We start from the raw sequence: 26,825 nt of genomic DNA, 5'->3' as shown, positions 1-26,825 counted from the left end.
AAAGAGAACTGAATTGGCATTAAGAGTTGCACATTAAGAATAAGTAATAGCTTGGAGCATTTTTTTCCCTGATTGGGGGATAATTCTGTTTCTGACTTTCAAAGTCAGAGCATATACCACAGAACAAATAAAAAGCCTGGAATTACTCAAATATCATCTGGTGGCATATTGGATTAGATTGGAAGGCAGCATTCCATGGATTGCCTTTATGGATCGCACTTTGTATCCATGGTGGTTTTAATGGACACCAAGGCTTCTTTGCTTGAGGGGTGGAGGGCAGGGGGAGGACAAAGGAAGAAACGTAAAAATACCAAAGCCACAACTGGACACTAAAGACTAAACAGGAGCTGGAAGAGAGAAGTGTGACTTTACTTATAGCCTGACATGTAACCTAACTGATGGTAAAACCTAGTTGTTTTAGGGGTCAGGACTACCCCAGAACACAATAGGAATAGACTTGAGTCTGTACTTGGCTGATTGACCGTTCTCTAATGACAATCCCAAACATTTTCCCTACCCTAATCTTTTAGGATCTCTTTTCTGAGGCACTCTCCCTACAAATTCCAGACAGTTCATTGGCTCCATAGCTTCCATTTATAAGACAAGGCACAGAGAACATGGGACACAAATGGTCACAAGTGCCCTCTGAGACTGAATAGCCTCTGCTGCAGGTTACTCATTTGCCTGACGTCATGCATGTCTTCAAAGGTTTGCACATCCCACTGAGGCCTGACAGCCGAGAGGGAAGGCCTGCATACAGAGCAAGCTGAAAAGCAACCTCCCCCCCACCCCCGCCTAAAATATAACTAAACTGGTCTAACTAGTTCTAAAGAGATTAAAATAAAAACATCTTAGAAGTCGATAAAGTGTTTCCGAGCAAAGGTGCAACTCAGTTCCTATGTATGTGCTGGTCATCAACTGCTGCCTGCTTGTTCAGACTTCATTCCACGGTGTTAATGTATTTAATAGGAAAATAAACTACATAGACTTTATCTGTATGTAATCATTTGCAAGTTTCCTTACAAAAGATGGAGTACGTAGGCATTCAAAAGTTCTATGCCATTTCTAGTAAAACTGGTGTCTATACAGTATATTACAGTATTAATTTCTTATTCTACCCATTGGGTAGAGTATGTGCATATTATGTTCAGTGTATATACAGCACCTTACAAATGAAAGCAAACAGTTGAAGAAGCACCATTTCAAGTGAGGCACGACGAAGGTGAGCACTGCACGCTGGGGCTGGGGTCCTACATCTGACATCTGAACACAAGGCACCTCAGCTGCTTCGAGATGGACTTGGGTGTGTGCAACCGCATCATCTGTCTAGGCTAGCCTTGTCATGTTACGCTGTCCGGCAAACCTAGGGATGAAGATGGGGTATGGGGAGAAATCCCTTGCTCAGCAAGATGGCCCTGTGCTCCGACATCAACCTGTGCTACATCCAGCTATCAAATGACATCTTTATTTCTAAAACCTATGGACTATGGGAGACTGAGAATGCTATTGTGATTTGTCCACATCTCCAAGCACTGTCATCAGCTCCTGACAGCCACACAACAGGGTTTGTTGGAATCAGTACAGTCTAAGGAAGCCATGAAATTGCTTGGCACTTTAGGGCACAAGCAAGTCTGGATGGGTGACTGACATGAGAGAAAAGGTAACAGCAAGTATCCTTCTCAGTTGCTCCCGTCAACCTGACTGCTGAGATTTTTAGGGGGTATAGAGCTGCCACTCTAAGTAGCAAAACTCTGGAAACATCCACAGTATGCACATTGTCCAGGAATAGCCATGATCTACAACAGTGTTGGCAAAACACAATGGAGGCCACATGGGCTACCTCAATAATATAGCTTGAGGGCATCTTAAAAGGACTACCCCACGAGTCATTCTAAAAAAGAACAGTTGGATAAGATGGAAAACCTACACCTATGAGAAAGGCAGGTATATGAATAGATTCTTCTAGATCAAAGCAGCTTTCTAGAAGTACTTCCTTTTGGTCCCAGTAAAATAAAGATGAAGATCAAATGGAGCTACTTAGAATTTAAATATATATATTTAATACTCTTTTTGTACCCAATTCCCATGTTTGTATGAAGAGGCATCCATCCCATTTGGCTCCTTGGCTCTTGAGTTTGAGCTAAAAATTACTAAGGAAAAATTTAATTCTCACAATATACTTGTTTTAGTCACTGCCATGTCATGATCTCTCATGGGTTAGGTCTGTGTCTGTGGTGGTGAAGGCATGGGGCGGCATGCTTTATCAGTAAACATAATTGGATGAGTAGCTGGCTTCACAATCTCTTGTATTAAATATTGCTTTAGTGTTTGCTTATGGAGTTTCTGAAAAAGCAAATGCAGGCCAAAAAACAATTCCAGTAGGCCTTATGTTTCATATTCTTGGAAGTCCATGAGACAACAGATAAGTCAGAGTGGCCTGCCCAGGACTGCTCCTTCTAACAATGCAAATCTTGACTGCAGTGCCCCATGGGAATAATCTATCATTGCCTAAACTCACTGCTTTCTAAACTGAACCCCCAGGAGGGTCTAAGCACCCAGCTTTTTGAAAGACAACAGCCCCTGCTGTGTAAGCCCCGTCCTCACAGCTGCTACTTAGTCAGCACCTTAGAGCCAGGAGACAGCATGGCATGGACTGTCAGCTAGAAGGCTGCTATCTAAATCTCCTCCTGCCTGTGCTGAGAGAAATGGCCCAATCCATTTTTATGACCTTGGCTTTGGCTTTTTTTTTTTTTTTTTTTTTTTTTTTTTTTTTGGTTTTTCGAGACAGGGTTTCTCTGCGTAGCTTTGCGCCTTTCCTGGAGCTCACTTGGTAGCCCAGGCTGGCCTCGAACTCACAGAGATCCGCCTGGCTCTGCCTCCCGAGTGCTGGGATTAAAGGCGTGCGCCACCACCGCCCGGCTGGCTTTGGCTTTTAAACTAATTCTTAAAGAGACCCAGCCTCAAAAACTTCAAAGTCACAGTTGGGTGTGTGTGTGTGTGTGTGTGTGTGAAAGAGAGAGAGGAGAGAGAGAGAGAGAGAGAGAGAGAGAGAGAGAGAGAGAGAGAGAGAGAGAGAGAGAGAGAGAGAGAGAAGGCAGTCCTCTAGGGTACCCAATGTTTTGCCAATACTGTTGGCATCTACAAAATGTCCATATGCTTGCCAAGCTCCGAAGGAATTTACAAATCTCTGATCTTAGCTCTTTCTCACAGCTGACAGAAAAGTAAGACTAAAGTAAGGACTGAGAAGCCATTTGGAGTGGACACCAGCTTCACCAAAACTATAGTTAGGATTTGGAATGACAGAGCCATAACCTCACCTTCCCTGGCAGTCAACCATGACAAGTTCCCTACTGGTGAGATCCCAGGGAGGACACATACCTCCTTCCTCTGCCATTGTATCTCAGAGCCCCATTCAAGCAGTCTGAAGCATAGGTGACCAGGAGGCAGAAACTTTTCAGGAAGCCTCAAGGAAATGGGAAAGGTCATCTTTGGCCCAGCTAACCTGTAGCCTGAGAGGCCACTGAATATCACCAGACAAGACAGAAAAGCAACTCCAGAGTGCCAGAGACCCTCACGTGTACATCCTTCCAAGCAGTGTTGAAGCGTGGGCTGATAGCTGTTCCCTATCTGTCCTCACTCCTTTTGACTGAGTGTTCCTGTAGGTGCTACTGTGCGAAGTGGACAAATCCCATGGAGATGTCACGTCTCCAACCAAGCCAGTCAGTGGCCTGCCTACTGAGACAAGCAGAAATGGGAAGCCTGGGGCCAGACACAGCTTGGGGCTTCAAACAATCTCTAGTCCTCAGGTAAGAGAATAGTGACTTCACATACTCACCTCCGGAAACAGGAACGCACACATGCACACAGCACTCACGCACACTGATTTGGTGTCCAACTGCCACTGACTCCCCATTCCTGTTCTTTCTGTTAGGTGCAGAGGCCAGAGCACCAGGCAGAGACCCTGCCCCACTGCACATGAGCCCGCCCTGGTGCAGTTACAGGGCCAGCTCTCCTATCTGTGGAAGAAAGTCACCGGGGCTTTTTGTTGTATGTAAGAATGTTTAGAAATAGTAGAAATAGTAAACTGACTTCAAAAACTGAGAAGCCATTGTCCAGCTGCAACTTTGCCATGCCTTGTCCTGAGTCACACCCTCACCCACCACCTCTGTGTTCCAGCTGGCCACAGTTCAAAGACGAACTAGACAGAAGGGAGTCTGTGGCATGAATGTGGGTAGGTCTGCACCGGATTCCTCTACCATGCAACACTGGCGATACGTAATGGCTTATTGTGCCAAATGTGTCCCTCTGTCAGGCCCAGGGGGATGATAGTAAGCATAAGGAACCATCACCAGGATGGCACTTAGAAAACCAAGTGGGCTTTGGGAGCAACTGCTGGTGCCAGGTGCTGAACAGAAGATCCTTGCAGAACTCAACAGAGCTGCCTAGGACGGGAGAGGCCACGGGACTCACTGTGCTACACAGTTCAGCAGTACACAAAATAACCATCTTGCATTTTAAACAATTTATTGCATAAAATAAGGTATGTATCTGAATATATTTCATGCTACAGTGAAAAAAAGTCTAAGTTGCTCTGGCGCTGCTGGGGACAAGGCTGGCTCTGCGTGACACTTGACACACAATGCAGGCGTTTCTTTTCACCAGCCTCTCCAAAGGACTCTAGTAGTGCACTGCATCTGGCTGCAACTTCTTGCAACACACCACTTCTTAAATGTATATAACTTGGTGAACGCCAGGGCACATCCCCCAAATACCTTTCGTGTATGACGACTCTGTGGACTCGCAAGGGTGTTCCTGGGGCGTAATAGCCATCCATAGGTGACAACATACAGAACTTCACACAACACAGTTCCCTCATCCGTATTTTAAACATCAAGATAGTGCAACTCTTAAAGCATACCAATACAACACAAATTAGTTCCTCTCGCTCCTCTATCCGCTTCATACCTTGGCACACAAAACAGGAGTTTTGACTCATATTTTTAAAACAAAATAAAAGTTTCACACCTTTGGAGAAAAAGCAAACTGGCTGATTCTTCCCCATGATAATATATAATAATTCTTCCTTCTTTATTCAGTTAATTATAAAAACAGGCCATTCTGGCCTCCTTTATCGGCAGTCTCCTTTTGGAATTAAATATGTCAAAAATACCTCTGTGGGTCTTACTTTCATGAAGTCTTCAAAGCATCCTCGGTTTGCTCTGCACGCCCTTTGCCAAGCTCACACCATCTCTAACCCTGACTCCACCCCTGCCCCCAGATGAACACTGTTTGTGGTCAAACCGGATGGAAGTTCGTATTGTTCCAGTCTTGTTTGCATGCAATTCCCGGGACAGGAATCAGAAACGAAGACCGTGTTTGCACATTTGGTTTTACTCAGCTGTACGACGTAAAGCTGGACAACACTGTGGCAGAGGGGCCGGTGGCCTCGCTCTCCCTGCCGAGGTTGCTCTCTCCTTGCAAAATGCACCCTGAAGGGAATCAGACCAGGTTCCCAGGCTTCCTGTCTTTGCCCTTGATGGGTACTATTGTGCCCTCTGAGTTGTTCGGCTGAAACTGTGGTCTGCTGCCCCTGTGTGCGTTGCTATGCTGGTGGTGGGAGAATGAGGTACCTGGGTAGTGACCCATCACCTCGCTGTATGTCGGGGGCGGCCCCTCCATCCTCCCGTTACTGCTACAAGTAGCTGCACTGATGCCCGAGTGGCTGCTTGGTGGGCATGGTCCCCCGTTGTACATAGAAATGTCTATCAAGTCACTGTCGAACACGGTTCGGTTGGGCGGGGCCCTCACGGACTCTCGGTTGAGTTCCATCTGTTGCTCTGGGTCCCGGAGCTGGAGGGTGCAGGGTCCCTGGTAAGGAGGCGGCTCTTCCCCGTCTGACAGGGAGATGGTGGGAGGCAAGTCAATCTCGTGCTGTACGTAGGGGTAGGTGGGCTGGAAGCGACTGAACGGATCCCGCTGGATGAAGGATGGGGTAGTAAACCTATCCCTGCCCCGTGGGGCACACATGATCTGGAAGGAAAAGAGAAGAGGCCTGAGGACATTCTCAGTGCAACAGTGACCCACAGTGGGACAGGCTCAGGGAAGCTCAAGCTTGTTCTGTGTTCACACCAGTTTTCACACCATCTCTCACGCCATTTCCCATGCAAAACAGGAAAAAACTTGTCCGGAATCGGTGTGTGTGTGTGTGTGTGTGTGTGTGTGTGTGTGTGTGTGTGTTTTGCTTTGTTTTTAAAAGAGGGGGTGGGGTTAAACCTAATAAGTATTAGTGTGTCTGGGGAGGCTAAACTTCAGTGGGGGAACCGGACCTAACTGAAGACTTGGATGTAATAGAGTTATCTGGGCAGGCCACAAGGATTCAAATGGGACCTCATGGAGTAGAGAACAGGGGACAGGGATGGGCAAGAAGCATGGTGCGGTGGTGCGGTGCTCTGGGAACCCGGTCACAGGTAATCTCATCCAAGCCTCGGTGGCTTTACTTATAAAATAGACAAGCCTCCTACTTTTCTTGGGATGGGACAGCTCTGGAACCCATGGTTCAGCAAAGTAGCAGGGGTCCCTGAGGTTACTTCTGTAAATAAATAAATCAGAAAAGCGACTTTCTTTTGGATTTCTAGACTTCTACAGTTATTGCAATAAACATTGACTACAGTTATTTTTAGTTATTAATGTGAAAAAAATTACATTTCAAAGTAAATGATTGTAGATTTTTTTCCCCAAAAACTAACTCAAAGCATGTATTTCTTTAAAGCCCCTCTCTTGGGGTCTTCTCAGTAAAATGGTAGAGTACAGGCTGCCTCTGTACTGAGCTGGTGGAAGAGAAAGTCAGTATGAGGGAAAATAGGCATTATTGAAAAGACAGAAAACCCTTCAGAAATCCATAGAGATGTCAAAAGAGGGGGTTAAAAACAACACAGAGAAGTGGGCTAAACAGAGCCTCGGCCACTCAGTTCCCTGGCTGCCAGAGGAGAGAAGTAGAGATTTATTTTCAAAAGGTGAGCAGGAGAAAGACCGGGCGCCCTACCCTCAGGACGACCCCTCCGCCCTCCAGTCACAGGTCTTGATGAGCCAGCGACTCCTTAAGTGGTCAGATCATCAGCAGAGAAAAAGCCATTCTGTCACCCTTTATGACGCAGAGGGCAGCTCTGGGCACCACACTGAGATAGGATCTATTGTCAAAAAATGAGCTAGCCAAGGAACAGCTGCAAGTCAGTCAGTGACCCTCAGTTTGGCCCGACACAGGCCCCGGATGAGGGAAGACAGAGAAGCAGCTGTGGACTGCAGGATGGGTAGATACTGACAGGCCAAAGGGAAGGGGGTGGCCACGTGAGGTTTGGCTCATGCCAGCAAGTATATAGCAAGAGATCATCTCTCCCTGGGTGGCCTGAGACAGATGTCTTGGATTGAAAACAACCTTGGAATTGAATAGTTCTGAGCACGAACGAGGCCAGTCAATGGATGAAATTCTGGAGCCAACTATCTGCCCTTCGCTGCTAGAAAGTCAGAGAACTCTGAAGTTCCAGGGGTGTAGTTGACCATACAAGTGGCAGTCCTCCAGCAGGGTGATGAGTAGGAGATTTTGAGCGCGGAAAGATAGGTCCCCCATTTGCACCAACCTCAGTACTGTTGCCCACTTTCCTCACTTTCAAAGTACTTGGGGGACAGCCACCAGCTAAAACATTAGCCACCCCAGGATTATGACCAGGGAGTCTCAGGAGGGCGGTACAACCTGCCCAGCCCAGCACTGCAGAGCCAAGTATAGTCACCGGAGACTCCCGGCCAGTAAAGGAAAACTGCCAAGATACCAGCTCTGTCAACACCATACACTCGTTCCGTAGAGACTCGGTAACGGGAGACACAAGTCCACAAGGGTGACAGCCCCCCACCCCCTGCATTTAACTGGCAGGCTCTAGTTTCCAAGGGCCCAGAAACATGACCCAACACCACATCTTTTTCCACCTTTGGGATTCCATTTATAAGTAAAAAACTATACACTATATTTGTTTGTGTGAGGGGGTCCGTGGCCCTCAACACGTGTGTTAACAGTCAGAGAAGAATCTGTAGGAGTTTGTTCTCTCCTTGAACCATGTGCATTCTGGGATCAGGCTTGACAGCAGGCATCTTCCCCACTGTGCCGTCTCACTAACCCATGCTTCCTTTTTATTACACACATAGCAGGGCTTTCATTTGTACTGTATTTTAAAAATGTTTTATGTTTTAATTATTCCCCTTCATACACTCAACTATTTTTTTTTTTTTGGTTTTTTGTTTTGTTTTGTTTTTCAAGACAGGGTTTCTCTGTGTAGCTTTGCGCCTTTCCTGGAACACACTCGGTAGACCAGGCTGTCCTCGAACTCACAGAGGTCCACCTGCCTCTGCCTCCCAAGTGCTGGGATTAAAGACGTGCGCTACCACCACCACACCTAGCTTATATATGGTCTTCTTGGTGATATATTTGTGAGCTGGCTGTCACTGATGTTAAGTGTATTTCCATATCATGGATGGCATGTTGTTACTGCTGTTACAAGAGTTTTATTATTTTTGTTCATGATGCTGGGGATTGAGCTCTCAAGAATAGGTTGCTTGATAAGACAATACCCCCACAATAGGAGTGATATCCAAACCAACAGATGTGCATACTGCAACAAAGAAACAAAAACATGAAAAGGCAAGGCTGCATGATTCCACAGCAGATTATAATTCATCAACTGCTGAACTCAAGAATGTGGAAATAGGTAAAATGCCAGATGAAGATTTCAAGTTTTTTTCTGGTAAGAGAGACTACAAACAAGAAGATAATTCATGCCAGAACCTGGAGAGGAAAGTCAGCAACAGAGAGGAAAAAGTCAGTAAAGTGGACAAGAAGAAGAAGAAAAAAAAAAAAAAAATATATATATATATATATATATATATATATATATAGTTAAAAAGAAGGAGGAGGAAAAAAAGAAGGAGGAGGAAAAAAAGAAAGAAAGGAAGGAAGAAAAAAGAAGAAACTCAACAACATAGAAGAAAACTTCAGCAAGGAAGCTGAGTTTTGGGGAGAAAAAAAACCCACAAGTAATTAAAGTGCAAAATCCAAGAAATCAAATTGAAAAACACAGTAGAAATCTTCAATAAACTCACCCATGCCAAAAAAAAAGTTATCAGGACAAAGTTTACAAAACATAAATAAGAGAAAAAAAATGAACAAGAATAACAATGATTAAGAACTTTAGGACACAATCAAGAATTCCTTGGATAGAAAAAAAAGGAATGAGATAAACACTAAAGGCATAGATTATTAAAAAAAAAAAAAAACAGAAATTGTCCCAAATCTAGAGAAAGAGACAGATTCAAACAGCACAGGCACTAAAAACTCAAAACAGACATGACCAGAGAAGAACTCTAGGACATTTTACAGTCAGTTAGCAAATGCAAAGCAAAGAAACAATATTAAAAGCTATAAGGGAAAAATACAAACTCACCTACAAAGACAGGAACATCAGACTAACATCATACCTCTCCAAGCAACCCTACAAGCCAAGAGAGCATGGATGATATATTTCAATCCCTGAAAGTAAAGAATTGCTGGTTGGTATATCTAGAAGAGCTGGTTTAATATTGCCAGAGAAATAAGTACATATCAAGACAAACACAAACCAAAGCCAATCTTGAAACAAACCTGATCTTTAAGCCAAAACCACAGAGGAGAGTTAAAAGGAATGTTATGTATAGAGGAGGAAGAAACCATAGGAAAGAATAAACTTCATTGGAGGAGCAGATAAACAAGGGAAAGCCAACAGTAACCAGTTAGACTAACAACTAACAAAAGTGGTAGTTAGGAATTAATAAACATCTCCTAATAATAACCTTAAATGGAAATGGCTTCAAGTAACATACTAAAGAAATACAGAATGGATGATCAGATTACAAAAATATATACCCAAACTTCTCTTGTCTCTAAAAAACACACCTCACTGGTAAAGGTACCTACAGGCTGAGAATCGAAGAGCTAAAGTCAATTTGACATGCAAATAGAAACCAAAAGCTAGTATAGCTATTCTGATAGAAGATAAAGCAGACTTCATATCAAAATTAGAAGAAACAAGCTCATTACACATTAATAAGGGGAATTATTAACCAAGAAGATATTACAAGTATAAATATATATCACCAAATATGGGGGCTCCTAATTTCATAAAACAAAAGTCATAGATGATGATACAATGTTGGATGATTTCAATACCCCACTCCATCCCTAGATAGGACATCTAAGCTGAATATCAGCAAAGAAACCTCAGAGTTAAAGTACACCATAAGTCAAATAAACTTAAAAGATAATACAGAATAGTCCATGCAACAGATACAGAATATACACTATTCTTAGAAGTCCATGAGATCTTCTCTTAAAAGACCACATTGTAGCCAGGCGGTGGTGTTGCATGCCTTTAATTCCAGCACTCAGGAAGCAGAGTCAGGCAGATCTCTGTGAGTTTGAGGCCAGCTTGGTCTACAGAGCGAGATCCAGGACAGGCACCAAAACTACACAGAGAAACCCTGCCTCGAAAAACAAACACACACATTGGAGGTTACAAATACTAAAGCATTGAAATAAATTGTTTCTTATTAAAAAAAAAAAAAAAAAAAAAAAAAAAAAAAAAAAAAAAAAAACCTACAAACCCCACACAAATACATGGAAATTCCTCTCTCATCTTTCTTTTTTTCCCTCTCTCCCTCCTTCCCTCTCCCTATCTCTTCTTCCCTGCCTCCACACTGACCATCAAGTGTCAAGTTCATTATGCAGCCTTGCAATTCTGACTTTGCTCCCACTCCACCTCTGAGTGCTAAAATTACAGGTGTATACCACAACACCTGGATTATACACTGCTGAAAACCACACCCAGAGTTCTGTGCATGCTAGGCAAGCCCTCTACCAACTGAGCCACATCCCCAGCCCTAAACAACACACTCTTGAATGACCAATTGGCTAGTTTAAAAAAAAATCAAGAAGACAATTTTAAAGCTTCCAAAATCATTTGGAAATGAATACACAAGTTAACTTTTCCATCAAGGACACAAAAAGGCAGTTCTAGGCAGAAATGCCCTATCTATGAATGCTTACATTAAAAAATAAAAGAAACTCAAATGGCCTAATGATGTACCTCCAAGTCCTTGAAAAATCAGAACAATGCAAACCCCAAAGCAATATAACAACAACAACAACAACAAAAATGAAATGGCAATGAGAAGAAAAAAATACATGGAAAGTAAGTAAAATAAAGAATGGTTTAAAAATAATAACAATAAACAGGATGGACAAAACCTTGACTAAATTTACCAAAACAAAAATGAGACACAAATAAAATTAGAAAAGTAGGTCAGATTACTACAGATTCCAATGAAATATTGAGAATCATTAAAAGTCATTTGAAAACTTATATTCTTGGAAAATTTAGGGACATAGTTAAACTTATAGACACATAATATGATGTACCAAAATTAAGTCAAAAAAACAAAAGCAACTTAAACAGACATATAACAACCAATGAAATTGAAGCAATAGCAAGTGTCTTCTAACAAAGACAAGCCCAGGACCAGATGGACTTCCAATCAACTCCTACCAAACCTTCAAAGAAAAGCCAACATTAGTGCTCCTCAAACTTTTCCATAAAATAGAAAAGGAGTGAACACTATGAAGCTTATCTGACAAAGGCAAGGAATGCCCTAATAGCAAGAGTGTCTGACAACACAACAGAGAAAGAAAACTATAAACCAGTTTCCCTGATGAGCAGAGATGCAGGAATTCTCAATGAAATTCTGACAAACCAAATTCAAGAGCACATCAGCAAGACCAAGTTTAGTTCATGCCAGGGACACAAAGTTGACATGAATGGATGATCAGATTGACACAAATGCAAATCAGGACATAACAGATTTGAGGACAGAATGACATGATCAACCAGTAGATGCAGAGAAGGCCTTTAACAAGGGCAATACCCCTTCATGGCAAAAACCTGAAGAAACTAGAAGTGGAAGGAAGATATACCAACAAAGTAAAAGCTAGGGAAGACAAACCTATGCCAACATTATACTAGTGGGAAAATACTATTTCCTCTAAAATCTGGAATGAACCCAAGGTGTCCACTTTTTCAACTTGTGTTCAATATGGAGTCCTAAGTCTTAGCTAGAGCAGTGACGATGAGAGAATGAAGTAGAAGTGATACAAACAGGGAAGAAAGAGAAGTTGAGTTACTCTTGTTTGCAGACAACATGGCCTTGTATTTAACAGACCATAAAAACTCCACACAGAAACCTTTAAGACTTGGCAAATACTTTCAGCGAAGTAGCAGGATACAAAATCCACATCTATGCATACTGATAATGAACTTTCCCAAAAGAAATATGGGGGCGGGGATCTCATTCATAATACCTTCAAAATAAAAATAAAACACATGGGAATAACCAAGGAGATGGGGGACTTCTAAAATAAAGTGTTGTTTGTTTGTTTGTTTGTTTTATGGCGCGCGCACACGCGCGTGTGTGTGTGTGTGTGTGTGTGTGTGTGTGTGTGTGTGTGTGTGTGTGTGTGTGTTTGAAAGGGTCTTCCTATGTAGACCAGGCTGGCTTTAAGATCAGAGATCTGCCTTCTTCTGCCTCCCAAGTGTCGCGATTAAAGGTGTGTGCCACTACATAGACCTGGCTTAAAATTAAGTTTTTAAAGCAATGAAGAAAGAAACAGAAGACATTAGACAATAGGAAGACCTTGCTTGTCCATGGACTAGTAAACTTAATATTGTGAAAATGGCTGCATATTGAATTTGATGATCTACAAACTTAGTACACTGTCCACAAAATTCCAGTGGCATTCTTCATAGACTAGCAGAAGCAATTCTAAAATTCATAAAATGGAAGCATAAAAGAACCGAGATAGGCAAAACAATCATTAGCAGAAAGAGTAATGCTAGAGGCTTAATTCCGGATATCAAATGATATCACAGAGCCATATAACAAAACCAGCTATGTACTGGCACAAATACAGACATATAGATCAATGGGATGGACCAGGGGACCTAGAATAAACTTAATGTCTACAGCCACCTAATTTTCTACAGAGGTATAAAAAACATCCCTTGGAGAGAAAAAAAAAGTCCTCTTTAACAAATAATGCTGGGAAAACTGGATTTCCATATATAGCAGAACAAGACAAAATCTGTACCTCTGGTACCATACAATAGTCAATTTAAAAATGGGTCAAAGACCTGAGTTTTGAAGCTGCTCATGGAAAACACAGGTTAGACACATGGAGACAGACTGCAGCATAAGCAAGGGCTTTCTAAAAGAATGCCATCGACACAGGAAATAATTCCTGAGATTGATGGGGGCGGGCACAGAAATAACAACACGAAATTAAAGAGCTTCCACACAGCAGAGGAAACAGGCCAGAGTGAAGACTCAGACCACAGAATGGGGGAAATATTTTCCAACTCCACATTAGACAGGGAATATCTAGACTATATAGAGAACTCTAAAAATTAAACACCAAGAAAGCCATTGAATCCATAAGTGGACGATTGAATGGACACTTCTCAAAAGAGGAACTACAAATAGATGATAAATGCTTGAGAAAGTGTTCAACCTCCTTCGCCACCAGGGACATGCAAATTAAAATAGCACAACTCCACCCCTGTCACCTGAAGACCAGGTCTCTTGAACACCTCAGGTAGAGAACCCCTTACTCAGTTCCTGACTTCACCCTTGTTGCCTGAGGAGCATGTGGCTGAGCACATCCCCTTGGTAAGGATCCCCCACTGCCTTGAGGACCTCAAGTCTCACTACCACAGTGACTCCAACCCTTTACCTAGGACCACCTGCAGAACTGAGTGAGCCTTCTACACATTTTTGGGAACCTGCTACAGTGAGAACATTCTAACTCTACGGAAGGTTAGCTCCCGTGCTCAGAAGCAAACCATAGCCCTGGCCTCAGGTGATCTGGGACCCCATTCACACAACACCACCTAGTGGCTCCAAGACTGAACTCAAACACCATTCACATGGTCCATAACCTGACAATTTGGGGTAATAGCAAACAGAGATCCAAATGTCTACTCAATAAAGGTAGGACAGATGTCCATACTCCCCCCCCCCAAAAAAAAAAACAACAAAAAACACAAACAACAAAAACATCCCAAGAAAAACACAACCTAACTTTAGGTGCCTAGAGCCCATCGCAAAGCACAAATAACAGAAATAAACAAGAGAGTGTGTCTCCTCCAAAACCCAGTACTCCCATAGTTATGTTCCCTTGGAAAGGCAATTCCAATTTTTTCAATTTCAATGATTTCAAAATATTAATTATAAACATGTCCAAGACTGACTCAATGAGGATATGCATAAATGCCAGAATAAAGACTACAAAACACAAACAATTGACTAACACAAAGAAAAACTTCAAGGTATGAAAATACAATTTAGTAAAGAGGACTTCTAAAGGCCCAACCGAAATCAAATGTGAAATGAAAAGTTCAATAAGCCAAGTAAGAAGCTCCACAGAAAGCCTTGCCAACAAAGTGATCAAGTGGAAAAGAGAACATGGGTGCCTGAAGACATGGATAGCAGAGGTATCACCACCCAGATATCAAGGTATACTACAAAGCTACAGGAATGAAAACAGTATGGCGCTGACATAAAAACAGACACATGTGGTGGTATTGTGCTCCCCAAAATATTGTGCACGCTAATATACTTATCTGGGGGTCAGAGACAGAACAGTCACAATATTAAACATAGAAGTTAGGCAGTGGTAGCACACACCTTTAATCCTAGCATTCCAGAGGCAGAAATCCATGTGTTCAAGGATACAGCCAAGCATGGTGACTCACGCACGCTTTTAATCCCAGAAAGCAAGCCTTCAATCCCAGGGAGTGATGGTAGGAATGAAAGATATATAAGGTGTGAAGACCAGAAACTAGCAACATTTGGCTGGTTAAGCTTTTAGGTTTTGAGCAGCACAGTTCAGCTGAGAGCCATTTGGATATGAAGACACAGAGGCTTCCAGTCTAAGGAAACAAGATCAGCTGAGAAGTTGGCCAGGTGAGGTAGCTGTGGCTTGTTCTGTCTCTCTGATCTTCCACTGTTCACCCCAATACTTGGCTCCAGGTTTGTTTTATTAATAAGAACTTTTAAGATTCCCGCTACAGACATATTCGTCAATGGGACAGACTAAAGACCCAAATCAAGCCTGCACTCCCACAGCCACCTAATTTAGACAAGGAGACCATCCATACACACTGTGGAAAAGACAGTCTCTTCAACAAATGGTGCTGATGAAACTGGACAACTACATGCAGAAGGATGAAAGCAGGCCCCTATTCATCCTGCACAAAACTCAACTCCAGATGGATCAAGGACCTCAGCCCAATGCTTGATACCCTGAAACTGCTAGTGAACAGAGTAGAAACTATGTTTCAAATTATAGGAACAGGAAAGAATTTTCTGGCAGGACCCCAGTAATGTAGACATTAAGACAACAACGGACAAATGAAACTAAAAACCTGCACAGCAAAGGGCACCACCATTGGAGAGGCAGCTTATAGAATGGGGAAAAACTATTTACCAGCTATACATCTGACAGTGTTGAAACACACAGCCCAGTGAAAACCAGGGCACAGAGCTAAATAGAGTGCCCAAAAGAAGAAAGGCCAACAGCTGAGAGGCGTGTTAAAAATGTTCAGCATCCTTAGGCATCGGGAAAATGTGAACTCCTTTGAGATTCCATCTTACCCACCTGGGAACCTTGAGAGCTACAAGAGCAAGTAATTGTTTTGACAAGCTATGCCCACTGGCACAATAGTGGCCTGGATGTGATGGGATAGTCGACTACTTTCTGATTGAACTTAAGGCCTGCTAGACAGGACTTGTGGACATGGTATGGAAGACACAGAACTACAAAATTCCCCAGCTACACCTACTCTTACAAATATGTACCAAGTATGCAAGTAAACATACCAAAGAAATACCTGCACATCCATATATATTGCTATCTTATTCACAATATCTAGTGAATGGAACCAGTCTTGATACCCATCAACAGATGAATGGGTAAAAAAAAAAAATTGAACATACACACAATGGAGTTTTGTGAAGATACAAAGGAAAATGAAACTGTGACACTTGCAGGAAAACGGATGGAACTGGGAATCATTGTTAGGTAAAATAAACCAAACTTAGAAATGCTATGTGGTTTTTTTCTTATATGAGGAACCTAGTTTAAAATGAGGGGGAGGGGTGGCAATAGAGGGAGAGGAGCCATGAAGCTATAAAGGGAACATGAGGGGGTAGAGAAATCTTAACAGATGTGAAATAGAGGGTATAGAATATGTGTGGTGAGAATACAGGAGGCTACTGGGGGAAGGAAGGGAAGCAGTCAGAGAGGAGAGGAACAGAAGCCCGTCGGGAGGGGACCAAATGTGAACAAGCATGACACATGATGTACGGAAATGATATAACAAAGCCCATTACTTCTAATGCTAATGTAAACGTTCATTATAGAAACAAATCCCCCTTTATCCCAATTACCTTCTGGAAGACAAATGTTACATGCATGTGTGTGCATTAAGAAAGTCTGACATGAATTCTGTGTAGGCCACCGAGTACTGGAGGCCAGACAGAAAGGGGGACCACCATGACTTCTTTATTTTTCTACAGGTGCATATTGAGAAGCTTTGAGAGAGTTCTGGTTTAGTTTGACTGCCAATACCTATATTGGGCTCCACAAATTTCACTGTTTCATGATCTTTGTACATATGTTTTGTTATTTTTACATTTATATCGAAATACTTTAAAAATCCAGATAACCAATGAGCATTATGGGACACGCCTTTAACCCCAGCTTGGGAGGCAGAAGCTGGTGGATCTCTGCGTCAAGACTGGCTTGATTGACATAGCAAGTTCCAGACCAACCAGGGCTACATACTGAGACCCTGCCTCAAAATTTTTGTATTATTAAATTAGACATGGGAAAAGAATCCATGCTTTTTGATATATACAAACTATGCCTACACTTGCAAAGTCCAGTTGGTAGCTCTAAGATAATCTAATGGTCAGCAATTTTTAACCTATTCTCTGTATAGAGCTTAGACATACGATTCTAAGGGGGAATCCCTTCTTGCCCCTTTTAACCAAACAATGACTTCAATCTGAATTTGATTTCAAATTCAAGACTGTGGCCATGGCTTCTCCCACAGCCTCCACCTTACCTCTGAAGCCCCTGGCCGCTGCACGGAGCTGTCAGAAGGCCACAGGGACCCTTCCTGGAGGTGGGGAGGAGAAAAGTGAGGAACAAGAGATAAGAAAATCATTTATCTCAGAATAGCAGCAGTAGCCCCCCAAAAACTCTAAATCCAAGTGTTTGAAACAAGAATCACTTTGCTCTTTGGACAATGGCTGACTTGTCTAAAGCGTGGGAGAGGAAAGAGCTGACCCCCTTGCATGCCTCACATCTAAGTGGAAGGTTTTGACCCAACAGAAAAACGAGAAAGCTTAGCTCTTAAGACATAATGAATTGGAAGTCAAGTACTGGTTCATATAACCATGTACTTCAAATGACCATTGAACTATACTCAGTCCGTGTCAACACTTAGAGAGTCCCTGGGCTAGAAAAACTCTGAAAGGCCTCCCCAAAAGAATGCATCATCATGGCCTGCCAGGACCAAGAGTGCCTCCATCCTCCTCATCACCACAGCCTGAAGTCTATGGCTGCCACAGAGACACTACCCACGTGCAGGTCAGCTCTCAACATTAATTGCAATTTCCAAAGCCTGGATGACCTTCCAAAGCCTTCTATTGAGTTTATCCTTCAGCCTGAATATTCACAGATATAATCTGATAACTAGGAGCTGTCTTTTCAAGAACTGTTTGGCAAGGACCAGCAAGTTAGCATAGCATTTTCTGTCAAGCCTCGAGGACCTGAGTCTGGTCCCTGGTGTCGTAATGGTAGCAAGAGAGAGGTGACTCCTGAACGTTATTCTCTGACCTCCACACATGCAACAGGACATACAAACAAATCTGCATACATACATATAAACATACATACATAGATGAAAATTTTTTTCTTTTTGTTTTTCTAGACAGGGTTTCTCTGTGTAACATTTCTGGCTGTCCCAGAACTTGCTCTGTAAAGCAGGCTATCCTTGAACTCACAGAGCTCTACCTGCCTCTGTCTCCTGAGTGCTGAGATTAAAGACATGCACCTGCTTGGCTCATAAATGGAAAATTTAAAAACGGTCTGGCTAGACTATCAAGGTGACAGGCGAATAACTCCATGATTGGGCAGCCACTCCTCCATACCATAAACTTGTTCACAAGCACTCCACAGTGATATGCCTCTTGAGCTCAGATTATTGGCTATTTGCAGGGGTCTCCTGGCCATTAGCATTGTTAGTAAGATCTGCTGAGGAAGAAGATACCTACACTTGTGAACTTCTGGGAATATGTACTATTTGGGCTCTGGAGAGGACTGATTTTCCCCAAACTGCAAAGTCCACAGTGAAATACCCAGGCCCTCAAGTGTAAGCCCACACTGTGGCTGGCATTCTAACAGAAATATTCACTCTGTTGCTAAACACGTTGTTTTGTACAATACATATGAACCATTCCTAAGATACTCACGGGGAATCATGGACTCAGTAGCAAAAATATCAGCTGCCCCCGCTGCTCAGAGGAAGTGTAGGCATAAGGGTCTGACTATAAAATTATGTAATGAACCATACAGCCTGTGCCTGGCCACAGATGAAGGACCAAACTTCAATCAAATGGCGTGACTGATCCCCTCCCCAGTACAGCAGAGTGGTGGCATCACCTCTCACACTCCTGCTTGCTGACCACCTGATGACTAGCACCAGACTCCAGAGAGCAAGTCTACCGGTATTCTGGGATCCTCTCGCCATCCTGCCATCGGTCACTGTCACCACTCTCCTCTCTCACAGCCCTTAGTGTCCAGCTCCAGTCACTTAACTGCACCATCCAGAACCCAGGAACGAGGGGTACACGTTGTCTCAATGGCAATGATGATTCTTAGTGGCTTCATTTCCCTCAGAATTGACAGATCAAGGGACATTGCACTTTCCCTGACCTGTGTCACACCTTTCAGGTGCTGCTGGAAATTCTGCACTGGGATTACACAGTGTGGTCACTCCCTGGTGCTACCACTCTGTGCACCTCAGCAGGTGCCTAATCACATCCTGATAGATGGCTAAGTGTGGGTGCCTAATCACATCCTGATAGATGGCTAAGCCCTCAGAATCTTGTCTAGACTTTTTCCTCTCTTCACCCTGCCTTACCCTCTGCAACCATGGCCCCCTTTATCTCTGGAGATAAGGCCTGTCTAACATGGGGAACTCAATGGTGTCTCCTCATTTTAGGCATCCTATTCCTTCATGCACTTTTGAAGCCTTATATTAATACATTAGCTCAGCCTGTCAATTAGCTGCCCACTAAGGACATCCAGAGCCACAAACCTCAATGGGGAATATGCAATGTTCCTGCTGACAAGGGGACAGTGGATAAGGTTGATTCCAAATGGCCTTTCGATGTTTGTGCTGATGATGGGCTTTCGTTTTTTCTTGGATTTTTTTTTTTTTCTACAACCAAATCTTCGCTGTAAATGAGCACATTACTTTTTCTTCTCTGGATTATATGGTCAGACAGTTCCTCATCTTTGATCATTGGAGTAGGAGAAGAACATTTTTCTTTCAGGTCTGTAGGGCTCTGTGTGGAGAGAGCCTAGACAGTTATAAACATGCTAAGTGAGAAGCTTTCCTGTAACAATGTTCCTCAATCTATGTCTATAAAAGGCCAATAACACATATGTACATGCATGTGAGACAGACCTATAGATATGGGCTATGCTATGGTTTGAATGAAAAATGTCTTTCATAAACCCATGCATTTGAATGCATGGTCCCTAACAGGTGGCACTGTTTGGGGAGGTTATGGGTCGGTTTAGGAGTTAGAGCCTTGCTGGAGAAGTTATGTTACTTGAGGTAGACTCTGAGGGGTCATATAACCTCACTCAACTTCCTGTCCTTTCTCTCTGTTTCCTGTGTGCAGACAAAATGTGATCCACCAGCTTCCTGCTCTTGACACCATGCCATGCCTTCCCTGGCATTACAGACTGTCCCTCTAAAACTGAAAGCTAAAATTCTCGTCCTTAAGTTGCTTCTGGTCACAGGAATCTTGTCGATGAGAGGGAGGAAGGATTGTTAGGAGTCAGAGAGATCAAGAACATCACAAGAAAACCCACAGAATCAGCTAACCTGGGCTCATAGGAGCTCACAGAGACTGAACCACCAACCAGGGAGCCTGCATGGGACTGACCTAGGCCCTCTGCCTATATGTGACAGTTGTGTAGCTTGGTCTTCTTATAGGACTCCTAACAGTGGGAGCTGGGGCTGTCTTTGACTATTTTGCCCAGTTTTAATACTGCAATTTAATATGCCATATTTTGCTGATATCCATGGGAGGCCTGCCCTTTTCTGAATAGAAATGAAGGAGAGGATAGGGGTGAGCAGAGAGGAAGTGTTAGGGAGGGACTAAGGGATAAGAAGGAGGGGAAACTATGGTTAGGATATAAAGTAAATAAATTTTTAAAAATTTAAATCCATTTTAATTTTTAGATGTGTTGTAAGATTAGGGTCCGTTACTGTTCTTTTGCATGGAGAGATCCAGCCCCCATCAGTTTTGAAAAGCCTATTTTCTAATTGAGTGTTTTTGGCATCCATGTTGACAATCTTTTGACCATCTTTGGAAAGGTTTATTTCAGAGCTGTCTAATCTATTCCACTGATACATATATCATCATCCTGTACGCTAATATCACACTGTTTTAATTACTGTTGGCTTTGTAGTATTTTTTTGAATCATGAATTATGAGACCACCTCCTGAATCTGTTATTCTCATTTGAAGTCATTTTGTGATATCCCCAGGGATATCACAGAAGTTGTCAGATGGATTTTTTTTTTAATTTCTGAAAAAAAAAAAAGCATCAGTGGTTTGTGGATATCTTTGGACAGTAATGACTTTCTAAAAATATTAAGATGTCAATATTTTATTCATGTATATAGGATGTCTTTCCATTTTTTTGTCTTTAAATTTTCGCCAGTATTTTATGGTTTCTGGTGACTAAATCTTTAGTTCAAAGTAATTTTACTTTGAACTATTTTTAAGCCTATTATAAATGAAAATGCTTTCTAAAATTCCTTATAAAACCAGACTATCCATTGTTAGTTTAAAGAGACACAGCTGATTTCTGAGTGCCGATTTTGTAGCTTGCTACTTCCCTGGCTCTCATTTATTAGATGTAACATGTTTCTCTGTGTTTTGGTAGGCTCCTAAGAGTATGTCACCTGCTAACAGGTAATCTTCCTTCATCTTTTCCCATGGGGAACCTGTGCCAACTAGTATTATGTCAACTTGACACAAGCTAGAGTCATCTGAGAGGAAGGAACCTCAACTGAGAAAACACTTCCATAAGATCAGACTGTAGGCAAGCCTGTAGGGCATTTCATAATTAGTCACTGATGTGGGCGGGCCCAGTCTTTGTGGGTGGGGCCAACTCCAGATGCTATAAGAAAGCAGGCTGAGCAAGCCATGAGGAAGAAGCTAGGAAACAGCTTCTTCCATAGCCTCTGCGCATCATCTCCTGCCTCCAGGTTCCTGCCTTTCTTGATTGCCGGCCCTGATTTCTTCAATGATGAACTGTGATATGTAAGTACAAACCAAATAAACCCTTTTGTCCCCAAGTCGCTTTTGGTTACGGTGATTCATCACAGCCAGAGTAACCCTAATGAAGATAAATACCTTTTGTTTCTCCTGGTCAACCGCTTTGACTAGAACTTCCAACAAATACTATGCTAATGGATAAGGAAAAGGCAGGCATCTTTTTCTTGCTCCTGATCTTAGAAGAAAGTTTTAGTATTTTACTACTATATTAGTTTTAGTATTTTATAATGTCAGTGAGCTTCTTGGAGCTTTTAAGGTGTTGAAGTCTCCTTTTCTGGTCCTAGTTTGTTGAGTATTTTTATGGGAGGATGTTGAGTCTTATCAAACGAGATGATCACATGTGTATTCTTCCCCGTCTCTTCATTCTGTTGGTGGGGTGTATAATGTTGACTTATTTTTATATTCTGGGCCAGCCTTACATTCCAGGAATAATCTCATTTGGCCATGGTTTATCATTCTTTTGAAATAATCCTGAAATCAAGTGTCTATCATTTTATATTGAAGACAATTATGTCAATATCCATAAAGGATACTGGTTTATGGCTTTCTCTTGGTGTTTGTGTCTTCTTTGTCCTTTGGTATTGGAAATCCTGGCCTGCTAGAACAAGTCAGAAATTTTCCCATCTCTCCAGTCTTCGGAAAAGATTTGAGGAGAGGTATCAACTCATGCTTGGTAGGGTCCCCCTTTCAGTCAGCTGAACTTCCTTTGTTAGGGAGAAAGAGTTTCTATTGATGCAATTTTAAAAAACCGACTAAAGGCAAGTTGGGGAGAAAAAGGTTGATTTCAGCTTACAGCTCCACATCACGGTCTCTCCCTGAAGGAGGGGAAGGCACGTACTCAGAGCAGGACCCCAGCAGCAGGAACTGATGCGGACGGAGGACCTGGAGAATTGCTTCCTACTGGCTTGCCTCTCGTGTCTCACTCAGCCTGCTCTCTTCCACACCCAACACCAGCAGCCCAGGGGTGGCACTGCTCACAGTGAGCTGGGCTCTCCCAAATCAACCATCAACCAAGAAAATGTACCACACGCCTGCCCGTAGGCCAGTCTGACGGGGCCATTTTCTCAGCTGAGGTTCTATCTTCCCAAAGGACTCCAGCTTGTGTCAAGTTGACATAAAATTAGCCAGCATAGAGGTGTGTTAGTTACTCTTCTTGGGGAAAAGCAACTTCAGGGAGCAAAGAGGTATTTGGGCTCCTCGTGTAAGGGGAAGCATCCACTATAACAGGGAAGCTATGGCAACAGGATCAGCTCATGTCTATGGCAGTGGGAGCTGGCTCATACCTGGGAAGCTTGGAGAAGGGCCAGAAGCAGGTCTAGGCTACTAACATTCAAGAATAACCCCCTAGCAACCCACTTCTTCCATCTAGAGCTCACCTCCCAAGGATTTTACAGCCTTCTGAAACAGCGCCACCAGACAGGGACCAAGTACTCAAATGCATTAAGCAAACATAATAGGAAGCTTTTACACTCACTGGATCTGTTCAATCCCTTTAACTAGTTAAAGGGATGTTCAGATTTCTATTTCTTCACAAGTCAGTTTTAGTAAGGAGTTTTTAACCATTTGTCTATTTTATCGAGATTGTCCAATTTGTTAATATATGGATAGTTATTCACTGTCCCTTGCAATGCCCTTCATTTCTATACATCTTGGATGTTTTAAATCAAGAGAAGGCAGTCTGTAATTACAGCTTGCTGATAGGTTTGGGCCAGAGCTTGCTGCTTGTGTCCATGTGTACTGTGACCACGTGTGAGGATATCCTCATAGCTTGGACTTCCTTGTGACTATTCAGATAAACTCTCCTTACCGTAAGTAGAGAATAATGGGAATCATCAGTGAGACCACTGGTGCCGGCTTCAATCTCAAGGTTTCTTTCCAGTGATCGAGGGTCTCATATGGTTTCAAATCACTGCACGTCTGTTTTTTTATTTGTCCCATGGGGAGAATTTCAAAGCAGAGGCAGAAGTGATTTTCAGATGCTCAGCAACATCTTTACTTTCTGATAAGATCAATTCTCCTTTCTGCCTTTTTCCATACACCTTCCCACCATCCACGTAGTAGCATACTATCTTTTCCACACTAGGTGGCAGTAACAGCTTAGAAATAAAGTCAGTCCCACTGCATGGCGGCACATCCACTGGCAGCCACACAGCCATCTCCGTTCCTCCTTGGCAATCCATCATCAGACTTCTTAAGACTCCTAACTCTACTCAATCTAGGGCACATCCCTTAAGAGACAGACAAATCTTCCAGGAAGACCTGCTGGGAAGGAGAGAATGGGAATCCTTTCCATTTGTAGAATAATGCAGTATGCAGTGTATTGAGAAAAGAAACCCCCAGGTGCTTTCCCCAGCTGAGAGAGGGGGGGGGGAATAGGGGAGTTGGGGGGTGCGGGGGTGGAGTGAACCATCACATTTCAATACAAGCAAGCCAGAACTAAGAAGCTTAAGGGATGGGGGGGGGAGGCTTTTTGGTCTTAGCTGACACTATCCTGCTCCCAACTCCAGTCCTTTGTATAAGGGGAATGCTTTCCTCATGGCACAGAGCAGGCAAGGGATTAACTTCTAGCCAGAAATCAGCCCTGGAGGGGAGGCTCTTCAGTAAAGGCCACCTAGAATTTCAGAATAATTCTGAAAACTTTGAAACTTTTATTATAATCATACCTAGGGGGAAAAAATTACCATTGACTAATGCTAATGCCTTATAAACTTACAAGGTTACTAAAATTGTGTTTATTCAGTCTTAGGGGCTCAGTGGGTAAAAGGGTTTCCTGTGCAAGTCTGAGGACCTGAGTTCCACCCCTGGAACACAGTGGCAGGAGAGAACTGACTTCTAAGAATTGTCCTCCGACCTCCACATCATGTGCTCTGGCTATGCCTGTTTATAACAAGAAGTAACATTTTTAATATTCATAATATTCATAAATAATTTTAATGTTTTTTTTTTACATATTTTTGCATCAATACAAACCAATCTCAAACTACTTCCCTGGGATCTAAAGATGATTAGATTGACCATCATCTCTTGTTGTGTGAAAAGAGGATTTTTAATTTCTAAAAGAAAGGGTCTCAGTGTGGAACTTGGGTTGGTCTAGAATTCACCATGCATACATTCTCACCATGGTAGGTTTTGTTTAAGATTTATCTTTACTTTTATTTATGTGCATGTGTGTTGGGGGATGTGTAGGCCCTACACATTGCAGGTAAACAGATACCAGAAAAGGGCAGTGGATCCCCAGGAGTTGGAGTTATAGGTAGTTTTGAGCCACCCAACATGAGCGCTGGGAATAGAACTCGGGTCCTCTGAAGAGCAGCAAGTAAACACTGAGCTGTCGCTCGAGCCCTTCATCATGGGAGTTTCAAGGATGCAGCTAAGGTGCTGTTGTCCACATCGCCTTCCAGAAGCAGCATCAGTTTGTTGTGGGGTCCTTTCTGATCTTGTATGGTTCAGTTTGTGGGTTAGATAGCATCCACCTTCCTGGCTTGGCACCAACCTGGAATCCCACCGCTACATCACTCAGTCATCCACAGGACTTCATTCTAAATAGCTTTGGATGATACAAAAGCTCAAATCTATCCTCAGGAAATAAATAGAAGAATGAAGGCTTGCCATACTAAAGAAGGGAAAAAAGTAAGTTGTCCTTGATATGAAGGCCAAGTATCTATAAGCCCTAAAGGTAATTCTAAATTCTGGGTGGTGGTGGCATTAAGAGGACCATGTGAGTCACGTGGCTTTAAAGATAAACTTGGCTATTAAAAATGTCCACATATGCTGCTTCAGATGGGTATTGGCTGCATCCCCCTCCCCCCCCCCCCCCCGCCCCCCAGATTCCGCTTTTGCAGCACACCATACTTGAAGGGATGGCTACATTCGGATTTTGCAGTCATCTGTCTTCTAGGGCTTCAGACAGATATATCAAAGGGTAAAAACCCTTTCAGTGACCACCTGACAGCTGAAGCTCTTCCTGCCAAGGCAGGGAGGCAGACAGTGTAACTGGCAACAGGAAGCCAGTGTTGAGAGTATCGGGATAAACACTGCCCCGCCCCGACTGTCTGCTCGGCACTTAGAGATGTGGTTTCTGCATCTTTTGAAATAGTTGAGAATGGTGACTGGACAATATGGACAACTCCATCTGGTTTCGGGGTGCAAGGCTATCACCGACAAGGAAGCCACCCCGTGACATCATCTTCCGTCCCGTCAACCCTGCCAGACAGTCCTCTGCCACACTTATTTTTAGTCCAGAGTGTCAGGAACAGGACTATGACAATGGCACCATTTAGTACAGACCCTACTGAAAATGTTTTTTTTTCCCCCCCCCCATCATTTTACAAATACTTTTCTATACACAGTTTAAATAGGTACACAGGTGTTCTTCAGTCACCTTGGAAGAAAACAGAGATGTAGCAGGCAGGCTTACACTCCCTATGCCCTACTACAATATCCCTATGGGTATGGGGCCCACCTCAAAGCCTCTGCCTAGAAAGGGATGTTGAAGGCACAAGCAGGCTGGGAAAGGCACCAGCCACGTTCAGCACGTCCTGGGAGGTACAGCTACCAGTGAATCTGAGCCCCAGCGCTTCCCAAAAGATCCAGGCTGTTGTTGGCTGCCCAGAACTGCCGTCCTCCAACCACTTTTACTTCCAGGCCTGCTGGTGGTTAGTACTGGGCTACAGGCAGCGAGAGAGCCCACGGCTAAGCCTCTGTTCTCAGTCACAGGCTTTAGTCACAGGACATGCCGCACTCTGTTCACTCAGACACACGCTTCGCTCCTGAATGAGCAGAAGCACTCTTCACGTTCACAATGGCGTTTCCCCCATGTTGTTGGTTTGTTTGTTTGGTCGCTCTGTTTTGTTTTCAGGAAACCAGAAACGCCCCCTCTTCATTTATTTCAGTTTTCTCCCTGGGCTTTGAGTCCCAAGTGCTAAACGATGTTTTCTTTGAAAATAACACCCATGCCAGGGGTGGTGACTCACACCTACAGATCCCAGTGCCTGGGAAGTTGAGGCAGGAGTGGAGAGTTCAAGACCAGGCTGGACTCCAGAGTGAGA

At 43.2% G+C, this 26,825-nt stretch overlaps 1 protein-coding gene across 18 annotated transcripts in view; it reads right to left on the bottom strand.

Annotated features, from left to right (window-relative positions):
* Nucleotides 1–4,507: 4,507 nt before the first annotated feature.
* Ldlrad4 (low density lipoprotein receptor class A domain containing 4) overlaps nucleotides 4,508–26,825 on the bottom strand; it is a 361,303-nt gene continuing 338,985 nt past the window's right edge. For 12 of the 18 annotated variants that reach the window (XM_076555414.1, XM_042263752.2, XM_042263753.2 and 9 more), the window contains 2 exons: nucleotides 17,256–17,309; nucleotides 4,508–6,030 (listed from right to left, as the gene is read on the bottom strand). In XM_076555414.1, the coding sequence (XP_076411529.1) occupies nucleotides 5,500–6,030; nucleotides 17,256–17,309 (585 nt within the window). In that variant the 3' untranslated portion in view covers nucleotides 4,508–5,499. The remainder of the gene's footprint in view (nucleotides 6,031–17,255; nucleotides 17,310–26,825) is intronic. The other 6 variants (XM_076555420.1, XM_076555419.1, XM_076555418.1 and 3 more) reach the window with 1 other exon arrangement.

The sequence above is a fragment of the Peromyscus maniculatus genome, chromosome 19 (genome assembly GCF_049852395.1).
Source record: "Peromyscus maniculatus bairdii isolate BWxNUB_F1_BW_parent chromosome 19, HU_Pman_BW_mat_3.1, whole genome shotgun sequence".
In the NCBI taxonomy this organism is placed as follows: Eukaryota; Metazoa; Chordata; class Mammalia; order Rodentia; family Cricetidae; genus Peromyscus; species Peromyscus maniculatus.
The sequence above is the reverse complement of the archived record's forward strand: the minus strand, read 5'-3'. Positions and strand labels throughout refer to the sequence as shown.